Below are 18,397 nucleotides of genomic sequence, written 5' to 3' on the forward strand. Positions count from 1 at the left end.
TATATGTGTGTGTGTGTGTGTGTGTGTATATATATGTATATATATGTATGTGTATGTTTATGTATATATAAGTGAATGTCTATGTATATATGTATCTATGTGTATATGTATGTATGTGTATGTATGTGTAGATGTATATGTGTATATATATGTGTGTGTGTATATATGTATGTGTGTGTGTGTATATATGTATGTGTGTGTGTATATATATATATATGTAAAAGAGAGAGAGCAGACACAGGGTGAGTTGAAGATGAAGGGAAGATATCTAAAAGAAATAAAATGAAATTAAGGGATGAGAGAGCAACATACTGAGAGAGGGAGATAGGGAGAGATAGAATGGGGTAGATTATCTCGCATAAAGGTGGCAAGAGGAAGCAGTTCTGTGGGAAGAGGGGAGAGGGCAGGTGAGGGGGGAATGAGTGAACCTTGCTCTCATCAGATTTGGCCTGAGGAGGGAATACCATACATACCCAGTTGGGTATCTTACCCCACAGGAAAGAAGAGGGAGGAAGATAAAAAAAAAAATAAAAGGGGGGGGGATGATGGAGGGGAGGGCAGATGGGGGTGGAGGTAATCAAAACAAACACTTTGGAAAGGGGACAGGGTCAAGGGAGAAAATTCAATAAAGCGGGATGGGTTGAGAAGGAGCAAAATGTAGCTAGCCTTTCACAACATGAGTATTGTGGAAGGGTCATACATAATGATACACGTGTGGCCTAGATTGAATTGCTTGACTTCTTAGGGAGGGTGGGTGGGAAGGGAAGAGGGGAGAGAATTTGGAACTCAAAGTTTTAAAAACAGATGTTCAAAAACAAAAAAAAAAAGTTTTTCCATGCAACTAAAAAATAAGATACACAGGCAATGGGGCGTAGAAATTTATCTTGCCCTACAAGAAAGGAAGGGAAAAGGGGATGAGAGGTGAAGGGAGTGATAGAGGGGAGGGCTGACTGGGGAACAGGGCAACCAGAATATATGCCATCTTGGAGTGGGGGGGAGGGTAGAAATGGGGAGAAAATTTGTAATTCAAACTGTTGTGAAAATCAATGCTGAAAACCAAGTATGTTAAATAAATAAATTTAAATTAAGAAAAAAAAATGCAAAATGATAGTAACAGCTTGCTTTTGGAAAGCATTTCCATATTAACTGGGGAATGGCTGAACCGATGACAATATATGAATGTAGTGGAATACTACTGTGTTATAAGAAATGATGAAGAGGATGGTTTCAGAAAAAACAAAGATGACTTGTATGAACTGATGCAAAGTGAAGTAAGCAGAACCAGGAAAACTATTTATATGGTAAAAGCAATATCTTATAGATAGTAACTCTGAAAGATTTAGTAATGCTTATCAACACAAAGAATAAACACAGTTCCAAAGGATTCATGATGAAACCTACCATCCAACGCCAAAAACAGAACTAATACACTTAGAGTGCAAATTGAAGCATATTTTCTTGTTTCTTTCTTTTTCTTCCTTGGAACATAGCTAATGCAGAAATCTGTTTTGCATGTCTATAAATATTTGTATTATGTTTTATTTTCCTTACTTTCTCAAAAGGTAGGGGAAGGGTAAAAGTGAGGGGAAAATATGGAACTGAAAATAAAACAAAACTGAATTTTTCTTAAAAAACACTTTAATTTATGACTGCTTTCCTTTGTTTATTATACTAAAAGCCTTTTATGCAGTAGGGAGGAGAGGAATTATTATCCTCCTACTACTGATGAAATTAAAACCCAGAAAAGTTATTAAAGTCCATGTCAATCTAGAGTAAGGAACAAGAATAGAATCCTGGATATGATAGTGTTGGTTGTTAGGGGATCTGGGGAAATAAAGTTACTAGGATGCCTATGAGATAAGGAGAGTAGGGGAGATTTCAAAGCACAATATATGAAATTAAGCTTATTTTGATACCAAAAATTTGTTGCATTTTATTATTTCTGGTCATTTCATATTAAATATTTTAAAGAAGAAAGTATTACTAGTAACACAATTTGCACTGCAGAGATCACCAGTTTTTACCATAACAGTATTTGGGAAAGGTTACATTAAGGAGATAGAATTATGGAATGAAACCACATTATAGTTGTTATGATTTCACAATATGTAAGTGTATTAGGGAAATAGATGTTAACATCTTTATTAAAGGGCTCTATGAAAGATTTTTGACCAGCTTTGGTTCATCTATTACTTAACAGAAAATGGATTTAAGTTTCAGTAGGACGAATAGAGATTAGAAATATGGGAAACCATCTATTTTGCATGGGACTCTTAAATAACTAAAGAAGCCTGTTAACATTCCTCCCCAGGAAGCTGCTTTTAAAACAATATATAAACAGTTGAGAACTGCCACCTCAGGAACCAAACTTATTGATGCTTATTCTGCAAAAATATCTATCAAACCAGATATGGCTGATATCTAAAAATTCAAATAGTCTAAATTGATAAAGGCAGAATCATAATAGAAAAATCCAGTACTTTCCACAGACACAATAAGAGATGCAAGAAGGTCAACACAATGACTTTTGGCCTTGCCTCTTCTTTTCCTTCTTTTAGCTATTTCTTCACTTGATAAGACACAGAGGTTGCACAGAGTTTAACTGCCTCTGTTGCCCCTTTCAATATCAAAAGAACAACGAATGACTGAGTAACAACGAATAAAGGTTTCACTCCACTGCCTTGACACTTGCCTGACTGGCTATTATCTGGCTATTAACATAGTAAAAATGCAAAGCTATACCAAGTTCCTGGCAAACTATAAATGCAACTGATGCAAATGCCTTTTTTTGTCATTGTTCAAATGATTTTAATTACTGTATTGCACATTTTAAGTACACAAATAAGTTTTGAAACCTTAAAAAAATAGCATATAGTTACCCTTTTAGGATAGTCTAAGCATAGTATTCATGTGAGTTAAGAAGGGAGACCTAGAAAACTTAGAAATTTCTTTTAGAACTATAACATACAAGATATTTCCATTCTTAGTGCAACTTTAAGCTTTAATGCCTTACAGCTACAAAGACTTTAAGGCCACCATGTATTACACTTCAGTAATTACTTTCGAATTAAACACAAAAATCATTTCTCTGCCCTCCTCCCAGAAAGGATATTTTACAGCAAGATGCCTTAAAAATTCGCTTCTAATTACCAACAATGATTACTTAAGATTTCATATATTGAAAATGAGTTCAGTATAAGAAGAGTCACACAATCAAATAAGATAACATTTGTAAAGTACTTACCACAGGGCCTGGCACATAGTAGATGCTTAATAAATGCTTGCTCCCTGCCCTTATTCCCTTCCCAGACTACGAGAAATATTTAATCATTTAGCACAGTCTAAACATATAGTGTTCATAGCAAATTTCTGTCTAGAGTGTAACTCAGTTTACTCTAGGCTTGTACTAGTGTACTTAAAATTTAAAATTTTCACAAAGTAAATAATAGCCAAAATCATAATTTTAAAACCTCTGTCATTATATAATAACCACACCAACCCTATCAATAAACATGGGGGAGTGGAGGTTAGGGGGTGCACACCGCAATGTTAATTAAGAATTTGATAAAATTAATATCCTATTTTTCTTTCACAGATCATGGCTCCATTTCCTGGCTAAGGGGCATCTGTTCCTAACAAATAAGGAATGATCAAGCAGAGTTACAAGCAATATCTGTTGCTAAGCTGTGGCACTACAATAGGTAAGTGAAAATTTCCTGCCATACTGATTCCCAATCTCCCTCTCTATTAAGCTAGGTTGCACCAAGTACAGGCAACAGGTGTTAAGGTCATAAGAAGTGACAAGGAAAAAGTCAACTTCAAACCTCAACAAATGAAAGTTAACACTATGCTGGAGTGAAAAAAGCAATTAGTGAGTTCAAATCATTGTTTTATGTGATGTCCTACAAAATAATGCAAAGTAGGAGTCAAAGACATTTTGGGTTTGAATTCTGGCTTTAGCACTAATTTAATGCAGATCTTTGCAATAACCTAATTTTTAATTTTGTCTATTAACAATAGGAATAATATCGAGCATATCTACCACATAGTACTATTATGAAAACCAAAGGAAAAATGACATATCTCAAAGTGCTTTAAAGAGGCAACATATTCACCCTAAATTTACATTCCTTTCACAGTAGCGGCATCTATTTCTTTTTTATAAGAAAGATCTGGATGATAGGTCTAGTCCAGGTAGGGAGGGATGTCTATGGTCAACGCCAGAAGGCACTAAAAGGCAAAAGGAATCACCCTATATGACTCCTACGGAACTCTAACCCTCATGGGATCACCTCTTAAGGTTTTCATTTTGGCGCAATATATCCCCACGCAAATATGGGCTACACAAGAAGATGCTGTAACAGCTGGCTTAGCCCTTAACCTTGGACCAACAAGGAACATGATGCCGTGATTTCTATGCCATTGCCTCCAGTAACCAGAATAGCTCTTGGTCATTTAGGAATTTGAGGTGTGAATTGAGACTTTGGTCTTCTGAGGCTAGCTCATGACTGAAATACTACAGGAACATTTTCAATTTTCACAGCTGTCTTTTTCCTACTTGGACAGTAAGAGTCACAGACAGTCTTTCTTCCCTTTTCTTTCTTTCAGAAAAATAACACTCACTGGGAGGGCAGGGGTCTTCCAAGTAGAGCTACCTTGTGATAGTAGGAAGAACAGGGAAACCTCTCATTCACAACAGTAGAGAGGTAACTTGGAAGCAACAAAAGATCCTTTCAGCTTCTAGGCTGAAGCAAATCATCTATTCACAATTCAAAAAGTAAAGACCAATAAGTAATAAAAAAATTATGTTTCAAATTGGATTCAAATCTAAAAATTGTTTGACTTTTTTGTTACCTTAGAGAACATTTGTACTTTACTCCGGGAAACTGGAAAACTGTACCAGCATGCTACTAGGAAAGAGCACTTTTTAACAACGGACCTTTATGCAGGGAATTCTCTGCTTACTACTGTCTAGCAAATATCACAATGATCTATAATTTTAAACTGGCTCCTTTGAATTTAAGACTGAATGTGATATTCTGATTAGTTGTCATTTAAATAAATGATGTTTAATAAATTTTAGCTGTATATATGGATTCTTAGATAAACACAAAAATTTCTCTAGGAACAGTATGGCATAGTGTATAGTTCTGGAATTAAGGGTCAGAAAGACCTGGGCTTAAATTCTGAGTTTCAGTTAAAATGGGAATAATCATGTCAATAATACCTCCTTGATAAGGTTATTGGTAGCTTCAAAAGAGATATAATATATGTGGCACTTTGGTAATGCATTTTGTCAATTTAAAGTGTTTTTCAAGGGCAGCTAGGTGGTACAGTGAGTAGAGCACCGGCCCTGGAGCCAGGAGGACCTGAGTCCAAATCCGGCCTCAGACACTTGACACATGTACCAGCTGTGTGACCTTGGGCAAGTCACTTAACCACAATTGCCCTGACAAAAAGCAAAAAAAAAAAAAAGTGTTTTTCAAAAGCTAGTTATAAAGGAAAGAAAAGTTCTGAAATTTTACAAAAGAGAAAAGGAAAAACTGGAACAAGATAAAGTCCACATTTTTAATGCAACTGTGGAAATAGACTGCGTGTACCATCTTAAAAAAGCTATATGTGCATATATAAAAGTCTCCTTATTTGAGGAATAGAAAGCATTAAGAATTATTGCCAATTACAAACATATTGAAATGGCTAGCAAAATGCCTACTTGCAATAAGCTTTGTCTGTATTCATTTACTTTGTATACCAAAACTTGATTGCCCCATATCACTTTATCTCATTTTTGCAAGCATTTAAAATACACACCCTGTAATCATCCGGGTTGTCATTGATGATATTAGATACCAAAGGTGTCTCAGAAACCTGGCATTGAAGGCTAAACTATAGAGAAGCCTAAAAAGAGGAAAGAAAAAATTAAAGTAAGTAACAGTTTTGACATTCACACAATAAATATTTATTTTTCATGGATAACATTTTGTAAAAATAGTAGAAATATTTAAACTATCAGTTTAATAATTTCATGGGGGCTTTTCCCAATAATTGATAACTAACAGCCATAGGCATTTAACATAAAACACTTGGGCTGCAAGCCCTCATTAAATCACACCAAGACCAATATGGTAATCTGCTGTTGTTCTCTCACTATCAAGCCCCATTCTAGTTCATTTGCCACTTAGCTGTCAAACTGATCCTCATAAAGCACAGGTTTGACTATGTCAGCCCTGTAGACAATAAACTCCAGAATCAAACATAAAATCCTGGTTGGCATTCAAAATCCTACATAACCTGGAGCCCTCCTACTTTTCCAATATTCTTTTATCTTACTCTTACCTGACCCCTCACATATTCTGGTCTGGTTCCTGTGATGTTCGACTCACAAAATTCTATCGCCTACTCCAGGCATTTTCACTGGCTCTCCTCCATTCCTACACTACTCTCCCTCCTTATGCCTTCCTCCTGGATTCCCTAACATCCTTGAAGATAAACTCCTACCTTCTGCATGAAGTCATTCCTGATCTCCTTTACCCCTAATGGCTATGCTGTACATATTATTCTTTAGTTGTTTGCATGTTGTTTCTCCCCAAATAAATTGTGAGCAACCTAGAAGAAGGGATTATTTTTTGCATTTCCTTGTATTCCCACTGCCTGGCACACAGCAGCAAATGCTAGTTGATTTGCCTTGACTTCAGATGGACATAGATATAACAAAAGTAAAAAGGCTAGATGGTAATGGCAGAGACAGATTTAGAACACAAGTCACACTATCCCTGCTGCTACTGTACTATACTATTTCTAGTAAATCGCAGTATCTCTCACTGGGAGTTGAAACTTAGCAGTATATACTACCACCTCAGAGTACTGAACCATTTTAATTTAATTTACTCAGTTAAAATGACTGGCATAAAACTCAAGGGTTCCCAAATGATAAAGAGAGCAACTGATAATAGACAAACTATCAGAGCAGTAATCTAGGCAATACATCTCAACCAATTCAATAGGTAGTAAGCAGATGAAACCTTAACAGTATTTTCCCAAAGGCCTGACCTCATAAGATCCCTCAAATTCAGTCAGGATATAAAAACAGGAAAAACTCCTGACCCATAACTTGTTCATTTCCATAAAAGCTTTAAGAATAGTTTACACTTATATTGATAACGTTCTTGATTGATTCATGAGAAGAAAATAAGGAGGTTTACAAACCATATTCTAGAGCAAATCCCATGTTTACAGTGACACAACTGCGTAAATGTTAGAGAGAATACAGGGCCCTATTGAGTTTATTGTTGATCACAAAAAAGCATTGTTTCATTTACCAGAACAAAAAACGATGACCACCAGTAAGATGTCTCCAGTGGATATATTAAAATCATAAAAGATTTCCTGATGAAACAAGATAAATTTGTTCAACGATTTTCCAATTATTTCTATCGAAACTCAAAACACCGCAAAGCCTATCAAATGAGATCTATGCTAACTCAGGAGAATCAGCCTAACAACCCACACAGGAAAAACCAAGTAGATTTTAGAAACTGTGCTGTACACGACTGACAGTAGAGGGCAGCATGATGTAGCCGACAGAAGACTGGACTTGGAGTTAGGAAATCTTTGCTCCAACTATGCCTTACTAGCTAGGTGACCTTGGCCAAGTCACTGAACCTCACTAGGTCTGTTTCCTCATCTGTAAAATGAAAAGAGTTGTAATTTATGACCTCTGTGAATTCTTCTATTTCTATACACATGATCTCCATGATAGGACAAAAAACTGCCCCATGAGTCAGATATCTTGGACAGATGCTGCAGATGGATACTTCACTGGGCCTAGAATTGAATAAAAGGAAGACAGTGGGGGAAATTGCATTTGGAAATTGTGTAGTATGTTTGATATTTTCAAGCTTCTGTCTAAAACACAACCTTTATTTTTAACACCAATAATTCCCCTATTGATGATATATAGTTTTGATCAAATTAAAAAACCATGGGTCTCTCAGGAATCAAAATTTCAGGTCATTCGAAGGGCAATGTAGAGATGTGTGATAGGCATAAATAGTCTATAGCAGATTGGCATTTTTCTATAAATGATATCAAAGTGATATATGACTGGAAAAGGAAGTGGACAGGTCATATAAACAGAGCAAAGGATAATAGTTTGACGGCCCCCAAGCTGCACTGGCATCCACGCTGTCATAAAATCTAGAGCAAAATGCCCAAGCAGGTTGGACAGGTCTCCTACTAAAACTTTGTGGGAGAACATGCACAAGAAGACATGATGGTTTAATTTGTACTACTAAGGGAACTCATTTTAATGAGATAACAGATCCAAATGAAATATGAAGTTATATCTTTATTGTTGTCATTACTAAAATCACATAGGCTAAAATTGTAAAGAAAATTTATGAAAAACAAAAGACTATAGAAAGACACCCCACTTACAGTGGGAAGGCAGTTTCAAAATCAATCTCAGTAGACAAATGATAAAGGCTGGACATGCTAAATTACTTAAAAGAAGAATTAGAGGTGGTTTCTAACCAATCTAGGAAGCCTAAAGGTGAATTAAAAAGGAAGGATGGAAGAAGCTTTCATGTACTTTTAATTATCCGATGTCAACATTCTCTCCACTACTCTATGACTCTCACTATACTCTCTCATACCGATCCTAGAATGGGAATATGATTATTCCTTTTCTCCCCATTGCCACTTCCTGACCCAGGTCTAGTCATCCTTAAGCAACTTCTCTTCCTTTGAGATTCATTCTATCCAAATATCCTTTGAGTGGTTATTCACCGATCTCTACTCACCACCCAGGCCTATGATCACTTTCTTCAAAGAATGTGGTACATGGCTCACAGTCTTTCTCTCAACCCCAGACCCTGTACTCATACTAGGTAACTTTACCAAACATTCCTGCCTCTAAAATCCCTCAAATTCCCATGACCCACTCTTTCAAACTACTGAAAGGATCATAACCTCTACTTCACTGTCACCCACAAATTTTCCACTCTGATGACTATGAATTCTAAAATTCCTTTATTTTTAAACCTAAATTTCTATATAAATGTTAGCTATTATTATTACTATGTTTAAAACAGAACTCACTATCTTTACCCAAAAATCTACCTCTCTTCTGAACTTACCCATATCTGTCACGGGCACTACCATCCTTCTAGTTATACAGATTTAAAAACCCTAGAATCTGATATTTTGATTTTTTGGAGACTGTCATATTCATAGCCAAGGAGGATCTCTTATCTCAAGCATCTCCTTGAAATAAAAAACCACAATCTTTTAAACATTCAAGGGTGACTTTTGTTTCAAGAAGCAGTTAGGGATAGTTAAAAGTGCTATGCATTTTCCCATCTGCAATGTCTACCTAAGAATTAAGTACTGATGGATTAGTTCTATGGGCTACCTATCCAGGTTATCATAGTCTAAACAACAGGCATTCTTAATCCACTTAGATTTTCCTGTGTAGATTATTAAATCATATTATTTTGAGGGATTATAGTTACATTTAGGAAGCTCTGAACTATTCCCAGAATAATTGTACTAAAAGTTACACGTGTGAGCTGTTTTATTTCTGAGTTAATAGCTTCTAATAATAGATATGTGCATGTACACAAACACACACACACAACATAGTTTTCCATAATTAATCTTTTAAAATCAATCCGAAGGGCAGCTAAGTGGCGCATGGGGCAGCTAAGTGGCACAATGAGTAGAGCACCAGCCCTGGAGTCAGGAGGACCTGAGTTCATGCAGCCTCAGACACTTGACACACTTACTAGCTGTGTGACCTTGGGCAAGTCACTTAGCTCCAATTGCCCAGCTTTCCCCCCCTAAAAAAAAATTTAAAAAAAAAACCTCAATCCAAAATCTTCATGGGTAACTCTTAAGAACTACAACTCTAGCAGGGCAGTTAGAAGGAGTATACATAAACAGAGGGTGAGAGTACAAGTTGACTCTGATGTGATGATACAAAATCTTGGTGGGCAATGAATACAGTATATAGGTAAAACACTTCTAATATATGCAATATACATAGTTGTTATATAAGTACTACACTTGTGGGACTGAAGAGCTGTAAACTAAAAATAAAAAATAATTTTTTTTAAAAAGGAAAAAAATGTATAAGTATTGAAGGAATACAGAATAAGAAAGGATTACTTCTAACTAGGAAAGACTTCATGGATACACATGCTATTTAAGCTCTTATGCACCATTCAATTTATACCAATTCTTTGGGACCCTCGTATTTTCTTTTATGTTCATGTTAATTGTATTTGAACTGCAAGTTCCTTGGAGAGAGGGGTACATTTTAGACAAAACTTGTTAGACTAGATCATCAAAATATCTAAGTCCTTTCAACCTCTAAATCTATGACCCATCAGAGCTGGTGAACTTCTCTGTTCTTGTTTTCTTTTGCTAGGTGGTTTGGGAGTTAGGTTAGTTCTGACAGTAGCAATGTTAAAGAGAAACGGACAATTCAGGTAAATAAAAGGACATAAAAAAGCTTAGCTATTCCTCTGTTCTTCCCTTCTGCCCTGACAATGAAAGCAGCCAAGAATTCAGCAGGTGACTTTTATTCCTGTTTCGTGAACAAGGACAAGGTGGAGAAAAGGCTAGAATTGGAATCCAAGTACTTGAGTAAAAATCTGAATGTCTTGCCACCTGTGGGATCTTGGGGACCTCTCTGGCTATTAATGTCTTCATCTATATACGCTAGATGAACTTTGAAGGCCTTTGCGTCTCTAAACTTATAAGCGCAAGTTACAGATAAGTACAGTAGAGCACAGAGGTGAAAGAACTTACTGAGTCAAGTAACAGATACTGAAATTTGATTCAGGTCGTTTGACTCCAAATCCAGTATTCTTTCTAATATACCAGGCATAATCCATTTTAAATACTTGAAAGTCATTTATCTCCATGAAATATTTTCCAGATCCCTCCCTCCACCATTTCTCACAAAACTAGATTTCCCAACCCTTTAAAATGGGGATTGACCTTCTCTGTAAGAGCTCCAGTTTGTAAATAGCTTTCCCCAAATATTACAGTGACATACTTGTGGGAAAGATGATTACCTGAACTGGATGCAGGACTTCAGCTCCCAGGAATAAGACTCCAGTAAAACCCGAAGTTCCCTTTAGACCAAATAATGATGAAGAAATCAAATAAAAACTAAAATAGGCAAAATTTTTCACCTAAATATTATACAAAAAAATCAGTCAGGAGCCCAGGGGAAAAAGAAATGCTCTCCTCCTCCTTTCCCCAAAGCTAAACAAGAATCAGAATGTGACAAGAGATGAGGCATTTGTAGCCTGCAATGCTCTATGTCCAGAGATAGCAAGATTGGAGAGCTCCTTTGAGAAAGCCTTGGGGTGGTCAGGTTGGAGATGCTGGAAATCCTGGGAAACAGTAGAAGGCAGCATCCAATTTAGTATAGCTGTAACTTAGTGTTGTAGCACTAAGAATGGGACAGACCAGGCTTAGGTAGTCTGAGGTCCGTAACACTCTGTCCTGAAATGCAAGAGAGGGCCCTGAATATCCAGCACTTTAAACTACAAAGACCAGGGGTGGGTCTAACCCCAGGAGACAGATATCTGCACAGAAAGTGAGGAGATTCAAAAAAAGACTAAGCAGGGACTACAAACCCAAGGCAACAGGGGTGGAGCCTGACTCTGGCACGAAACATAAATTTAGTAACTAAAGCTATGGAGATAAGTAAATCAAAGAAAATACAGACCAGTATAAAAAGTCATTGCAAATACAGCTCCATTAAAAAATTATAAGCAGAGTCTCAAAAGAAAAATAGTTAAGGACTATGCGAATACTTAGATAAACCAAGAGATAAAAAATTAAATAAAAGCCTTGGAGTCAAGATTTAAAATAAGGAGCTGAGAAGAGAAAGTAGTAAACTTTTCCCAAATAAGTTAAAATGATAAACCCTGACCAAATAACAGACTCCCTGAAAACTAGAATAGATCAAAGAGCCAGTCAGTCAATAAACATTTATTAGGTGCCTACTATGTGCCAGGCACTATGCTAAGCACCTGGCAGAAAATGAAGAGATGGGTACCCTGAGTCCACTCCTGAAACAGAGAATCTGGGAGAAGTTCTCCATTGTCTACCTTCCACCCTCTCCAAAATGACAGGGAGGAAGAAACCTCAGGGGCAGGGGGTACCAAGGAAGTGTGATTTTCAGAGGTGATTTGATCTTGCAGGAAGATGAGCTTCTTAAGACAATAAAGAAGTCCAAAAGAACAATCAGTTAAGAAATGATGAGATGGCTGCTCTGTGCCTCCTCCATAAATGGAGGATATGCGAGAAGCTTTTTCATGAAAACATCCTCTACCTTCATGAATCCATGAGACAACAAAAAATACTAGAACATAATTTAAAAATTGACCAGAAGAAAACTTAAAGTGGAGATTAGCACAGACAGATTAACTGATATAAAAAAGTAACCTGGAAAACAAGTCAAGAGAGATTTTAAGAATCACCGAATTCCTGAAAACTATGGTGCAAAAAAAGTCTAGACACAAGAAATCATAAATGAAAACTCTCCCTTGACAGTAAATCTGTCATAAAAGGGGAAGGAGGGATAAAATAAACAATAGGAGAATACAAGGAAAAAAGACTAAAAACACCAATGATCTCAGGAGGAAGAAAACTCAGTTGTCTGTACAAGTGTATAGATCAAGAGGAAAGATATTAAACAAAAGGGGAAATAGCTACAAAACATCTATAAGACTGTAAACATCTCTAAATAAATATGGCAAAACAAAAGAAATTGAACCAACAATGGAAGAGAGAGATCTCTGAATTTCCAAACCAGCACTGAACCACATGAAGAAGAATGTTCCTGAACGATGTAAGAAAAGTCAGAATCTTGAATGAAAACAACAAACGGCAGAATTTATGGTCTCCACAGTAGAAATAATTGGGAATATAAATATACTGAAGTAAAAGACAATCTGGAAGAAGAGAAGAAAAAAGCAGTAACATTTTTTAAACTCTAAGATAAGAAGATATGGGTTAAAATCTCACCTCTAACACATTGGCTATGTAACCCTAGTCAAGTTACTTAAAGTCTCTGATGCTCTTTAAGTCAGTGGTGTCAATCTCACATAGAAACAGATCCTTAAGGTAGCATACTGACTTAGAAAACTACAAATTAACATTACCTAAGTTGTATTATATTTTCATCTATTTTGTTATACATTTTCAATTACATTTTAATTTGTTTCAAGTCTCACTGGGGAGTTTTCCAGGCAGATGCCCAGCAGAGGGTTTTGCAGGCATACTCACCTCTGCTCTAGGTGACTTATTCTAATAGAAGTTGGTGAAGAAAGTGAGAGTCCGCATTGGTAAAGGAAGTTTCCTCACCTGAAAGTTCCCTGTGCTAATGAAATCATAGGTATAATCCTTATCCCCAACATCATTAAAAGATAAACTCTAGTATCACACGATCATCTTCTATTGAATATTCAGAAATATAATTATCATCAGACCAATGAGATTTCAGCGTCTAGATGTCTTAGTTTTGTTTAAGAGCCAACATTTTTCTTCAACTATTAAAAGTGGCAACTATAACTTGGGCAACTAAGTAGCACAGTGGATAGGATGACCTGGGCCTTGAGTCAGGAAGACTCAACTTCCTGAGTTCAAATCTGGCCTCAGACACTTACTAGCTATGTGACTCTGGGCAGGTCACTTAACCCTGTTTGCCTCAGTTTCCTCATCTGTAAAATGAACTGGAGAAGGAAACGACAAAACACTCCAGTATCTTTGTGAGGAAAATCCCAAATGGGGTCACAAAAGTTGGACATGACCAAACAATAAAAACAAAATTATATCTTAGTCAAAATAAGAAACCAACATGAGTATTTGTATGTGGCACTAACAACAGGTGATATGCATATAAGCCACTTTAATATATATAAAGCAGGGCTTTCTAAATATTAGTTATTTGATCCTCAGATCAACCCTGTGAAGTATGTAATTCAAGCTTTTATTTTTTTGCTCAGATTTGCAATTTCATGGTGTAAAGGAATATTCTATGAATAAACTCTCTCTATTAATGCAGAGATCAACTGTTCTTAAACTTGTTTCAGGGGCACTGAGAAATTAAATGCCCAGAACCACATAACCAGGATGTGTCAGAAAGGAAGGAAACAAGAACTTATTAAGCATCTACTATATACTTTACACTTTACCAACATTATCTCATCTAATTCTCACAACAGCCCTGGGAAGTAGGTGCCATATCCCCTTTTACAGCTGAGGAAAGAGGCAAACAAGTTATATGGTTTGCCCAGGGTTACAGATCTAGTGTCTGAAACCGTCTTTGAACTCAGGTCTTGCTGACTCCACGTCCAGAATTCTACCAGGATTTCACTAACTTAATGCCAGCAAGTTCTTTTCTGATCCCAAGGTCAGTTAATTATCTATTTCACCAGTGTCTCTCATGCAAGATTTATAATTTGGAAACTAAGGCTTAGAAAGGAGAATTAATTTGCCCAAGTTAAGTGTCAAGAGTAGCTCAAAAATTTGAAATCAATTCATAAGAACTATAGGTCTAGAGTTGAAAGGGTCTTTAAAGGCCATCACGTCCAACAACTTTGTCAGATAAGGAAAATGAGACTTGCCCAGGACTATACAGCTAATAAATGTCTGAATGAGGACTGGGACCTAAGTCTTCTGACTCCAAGTCCATGGCTCTTTTCCCTATACCATATTTTGTAGATATGAAAATTATTCATCAAAGAAAAAAATCTTTAAAATCATGTTCCTTTTAAATATTCTTGTATTTCAAAATATACATAGAATCAGGTCATAAATTTTGGAGGAAAAATCCCACAAACAATGAAGCACTTCTTCAAGCAAAAAATACCCCAAGTATTAAAATACATAAAATGTTATACATATATGTAGATTGCTTTCTAAAAATCTGAGCTTTTAATTTAGAAGTGTAGACTTCTAACTGGCATCACCACTACTGAAATTAAAATAAGCACAGTCAACTATATGTAGCAACAATATATGAACTATTTTTGAGAGTATCTAGTAGGCATTAAGTAGTTGCTTACATAACATACAAACATTAAAAATCTTTTGTCCTGGTCCTTCTTCTGATGACAGTGAGTCTATCCTAGTAGAGAAACATGTGAAATTCCTCCCCACCAAAAGGATAGATTAAAACTTATCCATTAAGCTTTATTTAGCTGAGATACCACTATAAGTTAATTAGTTAAAGGCCATATTTTCAGCCCAAGTCATAAATTGAGACCAGTTTCCCACAGAGATCATTTAAGTTAATGAAGAGAACACAAAAGAAGAGACAAGCTCAAGCAGAGTAATAAAGGTCACCAAAACAGACTAAGCACATTTCAACACCTCTTTTGAATAGCAAGATGTCCCAGGTAAGAGACAGAAATTCAATGATCAATTCAATAACTCCAGTATACAACTGCAAATTAAAAATACTTTTATGCTTCTACTGCATATGGTACACTTCACAAAGGAAAAGATTCTAAAACACAATAGCTTACCTCAAGACATAATTCAAGTTAAAAAGAAATTCCAAGTTTCTCAGCTATATCTTGCTGACAAAGAGTAAGTTTTGTCTCTAAAAAGGAAATCCCCAAAATGTTTTGCCTTTGTTTCATTGAGCAAATACTCTCCTAATATACTCCTTACCTTAAAGTTATACCACCATGTTAATTTCTCAACTTTCATTTTCTAAGAGTAAAGATTAGTGGTACTGAGAAATCCCAACAGTAAAGAAGTATCAAGATTTGGAAGCAAGTTACACAGAAAATTTGCATTTATCCAAGAGAAAAGAACAGGAAAGTATAAGTAAATGAAGAATGCCTAGTTGGATAGACAGCCCATAGAGCTACAGTCAGTACCGAATCAGAAAATGGATACTACATTCAACAACCTCAAGCTCCTCCTTGATTTTTTTTTTAAATTGTGGCTTTTAATTTCACGGAAAAGTTTAGGATAAGTGATGCTCTATGGCTATGAATCATAGAAGTGGTAAATTTCAGTCTGATGATAAAAATCAATGGTCTAGCTACCTAGGTGAGGTGCAGAGTTAAGATGGGGTAGAGGAGTAGGCTATGAAAAGAAAATGAGTAAAATGACGAACTGGTAGGATAGGGTATTTGAGTGAATATCATCCATATGTATGTTGAATCACAATTTCCAAAAAGCCAAAATTTTAGGTGAATCAAAGAACAACAAAGAGTTGTAGAGTAGATCAAAGTCAAGTCTGAAAGCATTTATTAAGTACCTACTACATGCAATGGACTAAGCACGTAAGGATACCTCCCCCCCTACTTCTTCCCCCAAAAGAAGGTGAAACTAGTTCCCCACCTTCAAGGAGTTCACAAAACAACAAGTATTTATTAAACACTTACTCTGTATGCTACAGAGTTAATGATGTGGGTACAAACAGAAGTAATAAGAAAGATAGTCCCTGCCCTCAAGAAACTTAAGATTCTAATGAGAGAAGACTATATACAAAAGGGGACTGAAAAGTGAGGTGAGGGGGAAACGTACTCACAAACCAAGTCAAAGTCTAGAAAGTCAAAAAGCAGATCCAAGAAAAGGGAATAAAAGGTGGCCAGGCTGGGCCCCTCCTCAAAGTAGAGGTCTAAGGAAGAACTCACCAATGAAGGAAGTGAGCTAGAAGAGCATGATTTCACAACCAAATGGGGTTAATGTTGAAATTATGCATAATTTTACACACACACACACATACACACACGACACTAATGTTAAACAAGATGGAAAAGGCTTCTTAAAGAAGGTGACATTTTAGCTAAAACCTAAAGAAAGCCAGAGAATGAAGGTGGTATAAGTGATAAGGGAATTCCAGACATGTAGTATACAATACAGCCTATGAAAATTCCAGGGAGGTGGAAAATACAGTTTCTTCTACAAGGAAAAGCAAAAAGGTCAGGAGTCACAGGACCTCAAGGTGCACAAAGACTGGCAAGTGATGAATGAAGCCATCAGAGGGGCTACCTGACCTGGACTCCATGGTTAGAGCAGGTCCCTAACAGATGGAACTAGTCTTGTGAAACTCCCCTATGCTGCACCCGTCTGTTCTGACCAAACATTACCACTCCCCAGTCTCTACAGCCTTCCCTATGGACTTTTGGTTGTTATGCAAAACAATATGTGTAAAAGCTTTGCAAGGTTGTGCCTTCCATGAGACTACTTCCCTGCTGAAATGTATTCAGACCCTACCCGTTCTGCCAGGACTTATGTGCTTTGGGGTATCCTGAATTACAATTCCTTTGCCCCAATTAAAGATACTAGTTTTTGCTACTTTAGTAGTCTTCTTTATTTCAGGCTGACAAAAGGTATGAAGGTGCGAGGTTATGAAAGGTTTTAAAAGCCAAAAGATTATATACAGGATATCCCAAAAGTCTTAGTGCAGTTTAAGAGAGAATGAGGAGTTAAACATATTGGCTGTAAATTTTCATGACTGGGGCAGATAGTGGTATCCTCAAAAGTAAGAGAAGTTAGGAAGAGGGGAGGATTTAGGAGAAAAAGATGAGTTCAATTTTGGATACACTGAGCTTGAAGAATATCCAGTTCAAGATATCCAATAGACAGGGTTGAGAGACTGGAGGTAAGTAGACAAAAGTTTGGTTAAATAGAGAGGAGGATCATTTGCATAGAGATGATAACTGAATCCATAGGAGCTGATGAGATCAGGAAGTGAAATAGTACAGAGAGAAGATGGTACAGGACAGAGCTTTGAAGGCTACCCATGGTTAGCGGGCATTCCCTGGATGAAAATCTAACAGAGGGGAGAGAAAAGAAAAAGTCAGACTGGTGGGAGAATCAGGAGGGAGCAGCTTCACAAAAGCCTAGAGAAGAGAGAGTATCCAAATGGAGATGATCAACAGCGTCAAAGGCTGCAGAGAAGGTCAAGAAGGATGCAAAATGAGAACAACGAGAAAAGGCCATTAGAGCTGGCAATGAAGAGAACATTTGTAACCTTAGAGCATTATAAATAAAGCTGCAGTATATTTCTAAAAAGTATAGCATAGCAGGTAACACACAAATGAGATGTATGACCAAGAAACAAAGTAGGTTGCCCATGTAAGAAAAGGAAGGAATAACAGATGAGCTGATCACATTGTTGAGTCCCAGAAAAACCCCCAAAATAGTAGGTAGACATCCTGAGAATTCATGGGGTCATTTACAAGAGTCATATAGGGAAGTAGCATGACCCACACTGCTGGAAATTACAATTCTATTAACGTATATCAAAGATGACTACATTGCTTGAATCAGCAGTAATTAGAATATTCAAAATTTAAGTTATTGGTAGACTATGAAAACTAGCAAATTCATACTAAACCATACTACATAA

General features: G+C 36.5%; 1 protein-coding gene across 3 annotated transcripts in view; it reads right to left on the minus strand.

Moving 5' to 3' along the window:
- UBE3C (ubiquitin protein ligase E3C) overlaps positions 1 to 18,397 on the minus strand; it is a 169,342-nt gene that overhangs the window by 92,313 nt on the left and 58,632 nt on the right. For all 3 annotated transcript variants that reach the window (XM_036760064.1, XM_036760065.1, XM_036760063.1), the window contains exon 11: positions 5,812 to 5,898. In XM_036760064.1, coding sequence (XP_036615959.1) covers positions 5,812 to 5,898 — 87 coding nt within the window. The remainder of the gene's footprint in view (positions 1 to 5,811; positions 5,899 to 18,397) is intronic.

This window comes from Trichosurus vulpecula, chromosome 5 (assembly GCF_011100635.1).
Source record: "Trichosurus vulpecula isolate mTriVul1 chromosome 5, mTriVul1.pri, whole genome shotgun sequence".
Classification (NCBI taxonomy): Eukaryota; Metazoa; Chordata; class Mammalia; order Diprotodontia; family Phalangeridae; genus Trichosurus; species Trichosurus vulpecula.